General features: G+C 37.2%; 1 protein-coding gene across 1 annotated transcript; it reads right to left on the reverse strand.

Annotated features, from left to right (window-relative positions):
- Positions 1–212: 212 nt before the first annotated feature.
- LOC138807132 (calcium/calmodulin-dependent protein kinase type II delta chain-like) lies at positions 213–10,796 on the reverse strand (the record flags this gene model as incomplete). Its single annotated transcript, XM_069992696.1, has 6 exons — positions 10,670–10,796; positions 9,345–9,428; positions 4,452–4,546; positions 1,575–1,697; positions 669–752; positions 213–255 (listed from the first exon to the last, which is right to left on the reverse strand). Coding segments are annotated over exons 1-6 (556 nt in total), but the record flags the coding sequence as incomplete, so codon positions are not given.
- Positions 10,797–11,019: the final 223 nt, after the last annotated feature.

Below are 11,019 nucleotides of genomic sequence, written 5' to 3' on the forward strand. Positions count from 1 at the left end.
AAGAAAACACCACTGAGATATTTTGATTTCTGGAAATGAGAAAGAGGGGGGGTGGGGAGAGAGAGAGAGAGAGGGAGGAGAGAGAGAGAGAGAGAGAGAGAGAGAGAGAGAGAGAGAGAGAGAGAGAGAGAGAGAGAGAGAGAGAGAGAGAGAGAGAGAGAGAGAGAGAGAGTGGGAAGGAGGCAAAGGATTATAGTTCTTAATGCATGTACCTGAAAAATTCCTTGTAGCCAGCATGGTTGTCAAGATGGCACCCTATGACAGAAATAAGACAAAAGTCAATGTTGCCTCTGCACATCTCTGACCTAACAAACATAGAGTCTTGGATAACCAATCTTCCGGTTGTATTTTTCAGTTAAGGGAACTCTGATTGTTTGATTTTTGGTTTTGGTTTTTCCTTTAGTTTCCTGGAAGTCCTGTGGCTCCCAGGATTCTGGGACCAGCTTTAGATGATCAACTTGCCTAGCTGTTTTCCACTTGAAGGAAGCAGTCACAGCACACATCAAATCATCCTATGATTTGATTCTGATGGAATATTCATGTCCCCAAGACCCAGGAAAGGAATATGAATGTCAACATCTTACATGTGAAAAGTTCTTGCTGAAAGTTACTTTTTCTCCATTAGAAGTACACTTGACCCCTCCTCACAACAGTGTATAATTCCTTACCTTTAGTTTTCGTCTTGCATTAAATTTCTTCAAGCAGTCTACAGTCTCCTGTCTGTGCATCATGGAAGCAACAGTAGAACGTTGCTGGATGGAGAGAAGAAAAGGGGGAGAGTTAAAGCACATGGATTATAATAAATAGCATTCACAACTTCACTAAATCTTTGTTGCTAGTGCATCCATGCCTATGATCCAATGACCTAAGTCATAAATAGCCATTGAACAAAATTACCTAAAATGAAAAGAATGACTTTGTCAAAGCTATTAGCAACTAAGCTGAAATATTTACATATTGAAAGTGTAAAATAATTTCTTAATTTATCTGTGTCAATATGTCTTTTAGCACATTTTTATGGCACTGCCTTTCATTTACTTGGTACTGTATTTATTGTTCTGACATGTGACATTTACCCTCAGAAACTTATTGCAGGTTTTAGATTCCCCCTAAGTTTCCACTGCTATTTCTTAGTGCTTCTTAGTATATTCAGACATCTCTAGTTGTCCTTTTATGCAACTAAACCTTTAATCCAAGATTTTAAAATTCAGGCATGTGTCTGAAGCTGCTAAATAATGAGTAATTGAACTTAGTCTGATTTTTCTCTTTTTTGGATTGCAATAAAAACTTGTTGTTATTTTCTTAACCTCAGTGAGTCTTGTCAATCATTGGTATAATGCATACTCATTCCTTGTGTCCTGGGACAAGTTTTCCTTAGTTATTTGCACAAATCAGATGTTCTTAACTGGAAATGATGGGGTTGTTTTGCTCTCATGAAATTCATTTTGTCCAATCTCTTGGATGAAAAATGCATACCTTTTTAGGTGCATCTTTTTTCAGTAATATTATTTTAAATCCATTGAAAAAACAGACAAGAGGTTCCTTCAGTTCCAGGTTGTTGGGCTGGTACTTACACAGATCCATGGATGTTTCAGTGCTTCAGAAGCTGTGATCCGTTTGGCAGGGTTGATGGTAAGCATTTTGTTAATGAGGTCTTTAGCTTCAGGAGTCACCGTGTCCCATTCTGGTGATGGAAACTTCAAAGATATAAATTTGTAAAGAGGTTTTTTTTCTTTTTGAAAAGATACACTCAGCCAAATAGGGAAGAGCCAAATATATGCATCATTTCTGCAAGTAATCAATTGTATAAATTAAATTATTACATTGAAAATAGATGAGTATATCTAGATCAATTAATTGATCTAGATGTAGATGAATAAATTTATCTCTAGAGAAAATAGATAAATATCTAGATAGATTTGTCTAGACAAATATATAGCCGCTATGGTATAAAACTATATACAGGAAAAAAAAAACTACATACAGTTTTAAAGATACATGAAAAAGAAACCTATATATATTTATAGCCTAAATTTCATTTTATATATAGTCAATGCATTTTAAAATTTAGAAAAGTGGGCTGGGAAGGTGGCTCAGTGGTAGAGCGATTACCTTGCATGCTCGAGGCCCTGGGTTCGGTTCCTCAGCACCACATAAGCAAAAAGAAAAAAGCTGGAAGTGGCACTATGGCTCAAGTGGTAGAGCGCTAGCCTTGAGCTGAAGAGCTGAGGGACAGCGCCCAGGCCCAGAGTTCAGGCCCCACGACTGGCCCCCCCACACCCAAAAATAAATAAAATTTAGAAAAGTTAACAAGAATCTTCTGTTCTTCCCAAATATTATTCCTTTGATCTGAAACTGAGCATATATGAAATCTACCTGCATAATGATTTGCAATCCCAGCAAAAGCAGTCAGTCTGAACCATGCGTCAATGCCATCCTACCACTTTGTCAATGTTTGCCATGTGAAAATTATGACCTTTCAGAAGTCATGAGCAGTAATAGCAGAGGTAAGAAAACAGCTTTAATTCCTAGACCAAAAATGATGGATTAATTGTGGCTGCTTACAAGGCCACAGTAAGAAGAAATCTGACACTACAAAAGCATCAGCAGGACTTCAGATTAGAACCTGAAGAAAAGTTACCAATTTCAGTAACCGAATCTCAGAATTTCCATCTTATGTTAACCTTCATTTAATGAAGCTATTTATCCTCTTCATTTTTTGTGTTGGTAATCATTTAACTTTCTTTGCATGTAATTAGAATATTAGCATACTAGGAATAATGTTCTTCCTCAGTTAAGAGAAATGTATCTTAGTTGTATCTTAATGATAGGATGTAGAGTTCTTTTCCTGGTTTCAGCTTTTTTTAATAATCATGTAATACAAAATTATTGTTACTGTGTTAGTAACACAGTTAGTTAGTATACTTTTAGTACTTATAGAAAAGGCAAAGAAAAAACCTCTTGTGTCCACATCTGTGGGTTCATTTCACTTAGCATCATCGTATGTGGTCATATGTACTTAGCTTTTGACCTTTTCTACTTGTCTGGTAAGATTATGCTAGAAATATATTAGTTATTGCAAATAAGGGAAACCATGGGATCTATGTTTCTTTGGGTCTGGCTTACATTAATATAATTTTTTCCAAGTCTTTCCATTTCCTACAAATGGGCTGGTGTCATTCTTTCTCATGGTGGCATAGAATTCCATTGTGTACCTATATATATATATATGTATATATAAATATATATGTACATATATACATATATGTGTGTATATATATATACACATATACATACGACATTTTCTTGATCCATTCACCTACTGAGGGGCACTGGGTTGGTTCCACATCTTAGCTATGGTGAATTATGCTGCGATAAATATAGTTGTACTGGTAGCTTTCGTATGGCCTTGTTTGTGGTCATTTGGATAAATGCCCAAAAGTGGGATTGCTGGGCCATAGGGGAGCTCTATGTGTAGTGGACACAAGAGGATTTTTTTCTTTGTTGGTGTTGTTTTTAATGTACTATGTTTTTTTTTTGTTTCTTTTGTATGTTCTTCCCCCATGGTATAACCCCTGTTGTCACTGTATTTGATTCTGGTGCTTTGCATCTTGTATATACATTTTTCTAAATTGGGGAGGGGAAGGGAAATAACAAAATGCTGAAACCAGGGTACAGGTTGACCCATAGTAACAAGGAGACATACAAGATACTATGTTGAAAATTAACTTTACAACTTCCCGGGTTTGGGGGGGTGAGGGAGGTGTTAGGGAGATGAGGAGGGAAGGGATGGTAGAGGGAAAAACAAAGGAGGGGGTAATAATGTTCCTGTTCCATAGGAAATGTACTCATTACCTTACACATGTAACTGTAACCCCTCTCTACAGTATCTTTACAATAAAAAAAATAAAAACAAAGGCAGCATGTGACCTAAGTGGTTTTGTTTTTGTTTTTATTTTTGTTGGTCATGGGACTTGAACTCTGGACCTGGGTGATGTCCCTGAGCTCTTCAGCTCAAGGCAAATGCTCAACCACTGGAGTCACAGTACTACTTCCATTTTTCTGGTTGTTTATTGGAGGTAAGAGTCTCACAAACTTTCTTGCCCAGGCTGGCTTTGAACTACGATCCTCAGATCTCAGCCTGAGGCATGAGTCACCAGCACCTGGCTGTTTATATAAAGTTTTAAAAGACAAGACCCTGCTACACAGCTTGGGCTAGGCACAAACTCTCCATTTTCCTGCTATAGCCACCTGATGTTAGAATTACAAGCATACACTATGATACCCAGCATTATGTCCCTTTTGTAATGGGACAGAAGAAAAATAATAAGGAAAACTCTTAAAAATTATAGCTAAGAAGACAATAAAAAGTGCAGTTCTTCGTCAATAGACAAAAACTGAATTAATTTGTAAATACGGTATCTGAACTGCTATGAATGCTTATTACATACATCATAAGCTCCAGCCTTGATCTGCTGATAGAGTCTGTGTTGGTCTTCATCCCAGAAGGGTGGATACCCCACCAGTAGAATGTAGAGAATGACACCTGGAAGAAATTAGCATAAGAACAGAATGTAAGTCAGATACAATGCTACTAAGCTGCACCCTTTGAAACAAAGGGAAGTACATTGCAGAAAATTTGAGAGAGAGAGAGAGAGAGAGAGACAGAGACAGAGACAGAGACAGAGACAGAGACAGAGAGAGAGGATGATGATGATGATGATATGATGATATGATGATGATGATAGCTGTTCTCAAGCCCTGTGCATTGTGGAGGGTGAAGGCTTCCTCTGCTATGATAAAGCACTCTGACATTGTGTTACACCACTACATGGGCCAAAGAATTCTAAAGAGCTACACAACCCAGAAGAGCTAACCTAGTCAGAACTTGCTGACTGGTAGTATAAAAAGCAGTGACCTCAAGATATACCATAATCTAAATGCAACCAGAAAATATATTGATTAAACAGTGATGCGTGAGAATACATCACTTTATATGTAAAATGCATGTGATGTACCTTTCATGGTACCTGAAGGAAAAAAGTTAACATGGGGAAAACAGTAATTCTAGGCCAATAGCAGTGACTTACAAGTGTAACCAAAAAGTTCACTATGATGTTAACAGTAATGGGCATTTTCCTCAAATATGTGACATTACAGCATCTAATCAAGAGTATCACCTTGAGCTATCGAATTGCAAGGCATTTCTAGAAACATGACTAAAGGATACTCACCGCCTCTCAATAAAATGAGGATTGGAGGCATGGCTCAGTTGGCAGAGCCCTAGATGATAAGTGGAGGCACCAGGTACCAAATCTGAGTCCAGATCTTAGAGCCCCCCCCCACCACCAAAAAGAAAGAAAAGAAAATAGAAGCTGGCCATAAACACATATTTTAACTGGGGCTTGGTTTATCACAAAGAAATGTGGCTGTGTACAGAACATTGTGTGAAGAAAGCAAAGGGCAGAATAGGGCACAGTGAAAGACCACCACAAATTGGGCTTGAACCCTTGAATTGCCCTCCATAAGTTCTGAAGTCATTCATAAATTCATAAGACCCGTGTGTGTGTGTGTGTGTGTGTGAGAGAGAGAGAGAGAGAGAGATATGTGAAGGAGTATGTGTGTGTATATGTAAGAGTGTGTATTTGTATCTAAGAATATGTGTGTGCATGTGGCTGTATATATGAGGCAATGAGTGCAAGAGAATGTGTGTAAGAGCGTGTACATGTGAGTTGTTTTGATTTCTTTTCAATGGGTCTGATATTACTCATCACCAACAAAATGTACACAATATTAAAAAATGTTTTTTTAGTGTAAGAAGCAAATTATGCATTTAAATTTTTGGACCCGATAAAATACTATTAAAGAACTGTGAAATGTAGCCACAAGAAAATGTTTTACAGAACAAGAAAAATAAAATAATGAAAAGAGAAAGTTTAAAAAATAGAGAGAGAGTGCCAGAGAGAAAGGGTAAGGAAGAGGCAGAGGGGCAAAAGAGAAAGAAAAATCTAATATTCAGATAATCCACTGAATGGAGCTTCATAGTATTTAACTCTCATACTGTTAATACTAGTTGCTTATTAATATTTTTAAGTCTAAAGTAAGGCTCTAATGAGTTTTCTGGTAACTTCACTTCTAAAGAAGCACTTTCTCATAATAATGGCGATTATAACGAACAATTATAGCATTTAAAAAAACCCTTTGGGGAAGGTATGAGGCTAGCACTATGATTATTGCCATTTACAAGAAGAGGCTGAGATCCAGAAACTAAATAAGTCATGCTCTGTCATACAGCAAGTAACCCGAGCAGCTGCATGTGTCCACTAACCTCTATACAAACAGCTTCCTACCTAAGCAGCAGATAGAAAGGAGGAAGAAAACAAAAAGGAGAAAATCGGGAGAAATCTACAAACAGGAGGCATGATAAAGAAAAATGTCAGACAACCTCTGTCAATGCAGGCAAAGAAAGACCACAATATGCCCACTGTGCCAGTCCTCACAGCCTCATTACTGCCCAGAGTACCCCATTCTGTCTGTCCTTCTAGGTTGTTAAGGTCCAAACACAGTATCTTACCTCCAGAGGCTACCATATTTCACAAAAATATGGCCCTATCATTTTTTTTAAAGCCTTTAAGAATGTGACTGTATATCTTGCACATCGTCTGTCAGTGTCTGCCAGACTCGGGCCCTACTAAGGCTTTCCAAGTTGATCAGCAGAGACAGATCTTGCACTGGGAACTAATTTACTGCAAGGGAAGTATTCGAGCTATTCACCATTAGCATTTAGATTTGGACAGGAACATTCTGGAGCAATGCTCAAACTCAAAGGCATTTTGGAGTTGATCCTAGAGCATAGTGAGGCCTAAGTGGAGGGGAGAAAGACAGACTTGGACTTGTTTGTCTCAGACCTTTGCCATCAACCAAGTGTCATTTTCAATGTTTTAGAATGACAATGGCTGTTTTAACTGGCATTTTAACTCCTTTTTATTTGCTACAAAATGTTTTTCCTTAGGAAAAAGTTGACACTCTCAGTTGCATGAAGGAAATGCATTCTTATTTTATAGGAAAGAAATCAACTCTGAGATACTACAGACACAGAGTTATTAAAAATATTTGAAACCAAGTATCATGACTAAAAATACAGTTCCCTGATTATACCTGCCTCTGTAGGCATGGGGGAAACTTTGAAGGCCCAGGATTCAATCCAATTTAAGATGAAATATCAACCTTGGTATTGCTAAGGACACAAAGAAATATACTGTACAGTAATCTATCATTATGGCACAGTGTTGATAGATGTATTTACTCTTTCAAAAAATTACAACCAAATCTAAAACATTATTCTGATAACATTTAAATCAAAGTTTTAGTTAACACCTCTCAGGCTGAGTGAAAGCTGTTGCCAGTAGACTAAAGCCAAATTATGGGAGTCAAATACCTATTTATAGACTAGTGGGAATGATACTGTCAAAACCCAGAAAACTAATTAATATTGATAATCTTAGGAGAGAAGTGATTCAGAGTATCTCTCAGCCTCCCCTTTATTCCAGCCTCTGACCTATATGTTGAAATGGAGAAATATCATTATAATATGTGATATTGAAATCCTCTCCATTTTGTCCTTGTCCTTGGGACTTTCTTTGATTAGAGTTGGTTGAGAAAGCCTTCAATCAGAACTTAGTCCTTATAGGCTAATCAATTTATTTCCCTAACTGTCATTTGGGAGGCATCTTGGTTTCATACAAAATTTACTGGAAGGGTGGGTGGAGCTGTTAGGGGACAGAAGTAGGAACTTATCATTACTATGAACTCTACCACATCCCACATTTCAAACTGGTGCCAAGAAATATTGCTGGGTGCCGTTGGTTCATGTCTGTAATCCTATCTATTCAGAAGGCTGAGATTTAATGACTGCAGTTTGAAGTCATCTCTGGACAAGAAAGTCCAGGAGACTCTTATGTCCAATAAACTACTTTTTAAAAAAAGCTATCACTTGTTGCTCAAGGGGTAGAGTGTCAGCCTTGAGTAAGAGAAGCTCAGGGACAGCATCTGAGCCCTGTGTTCAACCCCAGGATGGGCATAAAAATAAATGAATAGAGGGGCACTGGTGGCTCATGCCTGTAATCCTAGCTACTCAGCAGGCTGAGATCTGAGGATCATGGTTCAAACTCAGCCCAGGCAGGAATGTCCGTGAGACTCTTATCTCCAATAAACCACTAGAAAAACGGAAGTGGTGCTGTGTCTCAAGTGGTAGAGTGCTCGCCTTGAGCTGAAGAGCTGAGGGACAGCGCCCAGTCCCAGAGTTCAAGTCCCATGACTACCAATAAATAAATAAATAAATAAATATTCCCATTCCACATCTACTGAATCAAAAACACAAGATTGCTGGTTAAAGCAAACATTGCTTTGTAAAAAGATTATACAATAGGCCAACGTTTGAGGATTTCTTCTAGAATTTCTGAGGTGATCAGTAGGGAACATCAAGTAAAAGAAACTGATTTATTTTACTTTTATATATTTGTGGCCTTTTATTTAAAAGTAAGCAGATAATATCACAAATAGAAACATATATTTCTTTCCTTTAAAATGATGTTGGGAATGTTACCATACTGTTAACACTAAGTGACATTGAATTTCTATTAATAATACAAACATCGACTAAATACTTGTTATATAATACAGTATCCTAATTATTTATACATTAAAATTTTTTAATCCTCACTGTAATATCTTATATAAATACAGAATCATTATTTTATCTTCTATAGAAGATGAAACTGTAGGGCAAATGCAAAATAACTTATTCATTACAGGCCTAAATCTATTTATTAGCTATTCACTATAGTTCAGTATCATAAATAACTTGTATTTATTAAAGGCTTACATTCTTTCATTCTAATTCATGCCATGCTCATGAAAACAATCCCACTTTACGTTGTAACAATACGGATGGTTGTAGAAGGAGTATTTGTGTTCTCTCCAATTGCTGGCTGAAATCCTGACCTGCACTATGATAGCCCCAGGAGGGCTCTTCTAGGCTAGAGACCCTTTGAATGGAATTAGTGTCCCATGAAAGAGACCATGCAAAGCTCCTTGTCCCTTCTACCATGTGAAGACACGAAGGAAAGGTGACCATTTATGAACCAGAAGGCAGGTCCTCACAAGGCCCAGTCTGCCAGCTTTTTAACCTTGGACCTCCTAGTCTAGAACTGTGAGAAATACTTTTTAAAATGTTGAAGTTATTCAGCTTTTGGTCATTTTATGTATTTATGTTTTCATCCTTGCTCAGTGGAATAAATCCTTGAAGTGTTAGAGAAAATTTACTTGAAACTATGGTTTCTTACCACATGCCCACATATCCACTGGCTTTCCATAAGGGTCTTTGCGTAAAACTTCTGGGGACAGGTATCCAGGTGTGCCGGCGAAACCTAGGAAAACAGATTTGTGCCAGTCAGAGCCAGAGTCACTATGAAATGAAGAACCTGAAAGGAAAACGTTTGAGTGGTGTCCCTAAATAACAAAATAAGAAAAACTTTCCAGAATACCAAACTAGTGGAGACCAGTTTCCCTTATTCAATATTGATCTTTTTGTCTATACTTTTTTCCAGATACCGAGGCCAATCTATTGGGAATGTGCCACTTTTGGTTAGCTGCTGATGACTGCTTCCATTAGAGTAAAAATCCTCAAGCCGATAAGAAGTAAGTAGAAAATGGAAGAGAGGGTTAGAACTTTGCAAAAGATCATAGTTATCATGATACCTAAACAACTTTATTATGATAATTAGTCACTTATGAAGGAGTTTGATATAAAAGGCATATAATAAGGACAAATTAAAAGCAACTTTCAGAAAATAATTGTGAAAGAGCTAGTCTGTAGGCTGTAGGGTGATGAGGGTAGAGACAGGACTAAAAGTAATTGGAGACCTCATCAGGAGAAGAAGTAAGCTTAAAATATATCAAAGAGCTCAATGTGTTCTAATAAATAATCAGGCTGTCCTTGTAACTGGCAACTAAAAAGGAGACTCTGGAACATTCAGATGAATCACTGTTGAACTTGTACCAACAAGACTTTCGATCTAAGAGGATCTAGTAAGAAACATGAGATGGTTAAAAAAAATGAAAAGAAAGAGAAAGAGAAAAAGCTGTGTATTATATAAACTGGCATAGGATTAAATAAGGTACATTGAAGTAATTGTAGGATTGATAGAGTCTAAAGCATTTCTTATTTTTGAAACTTAAGTTTTTCAAATAAAAATATTTACTTTAAAAGGACCCAGTGTAACCATTGACATTTGCAAAGTTTTCTTCCAGCGCATATCTTTAGAAGGATAAGTCATAGGAATCTCTCCAGCCGGGAGTCACTGACAAAGCATACTGTGTATTTCTTGGGATGCAAAGTCTCCAAAAAATAATTTTCCCCTCATTTCTCTTATAAATTTGTATTTATACAGGAGATATAAAAATGCTGGACACTTACAGGTATTTCTGAAAACAAAATTAGATTAGAAAATGAGTCAAAGGGTGTTTGAATCCACCTTCTTAAGACAAGCAAAACCCATGTGTCTTGAGCTGAACTTAACATGGTCCACGGCTAAATCTACAAAGGTCTCTGCTGCCTCAAGTTTGAGAATTACTTGGAGTGGAGATACTTCTGGTATGCCATACCTACCAATCTCCATTCCCACAATCTTTCTCCAACTCTTCATGACATGAGTCAAAAGAGAATCCAGTGAGAATCCAAGGGACAAAGCTTGATTAAATCCAATGCCAGGAGTATACAGTTTCAAGTCCTTCATCATCTGGTATCTCCTTTATTCATCCAATATGATTTTATTTTCCTTGTGAGCATTTGGCCTGATGGATCTTGTTAACAGTTTCTTGAAAGTGAATTTCCCCTTGGTAGACTTGATGCCATTTTTTGCTGTTATCTAAATCTCTAGCAGACAGCAGTTCTAAATGATTTCTAACCTGCAGTTATCATTAGCTGTCTACATTTCCCAGTGATTCTTTTCCACTCTG

The sequence above is a fragment of the Dipodomys merriami genome, unplaced genomic scaffold (genome assembly GCF_024711535.1).
Source record: "Dipodomys merriami isolate MVZ:Mamm:240054 unplaced genomic scaffold, mDipMer1.0.p SCAF_4117, whole genome shotgun sequence".
In the NCBI taxonomy this organism is placed as follows: domain Eukaryota; kingdom Metazoa; phylum Chordata; class Mammalia; order Rodentia; family Heteromyidae; genus Dipodomys; species Dipodomys merriami.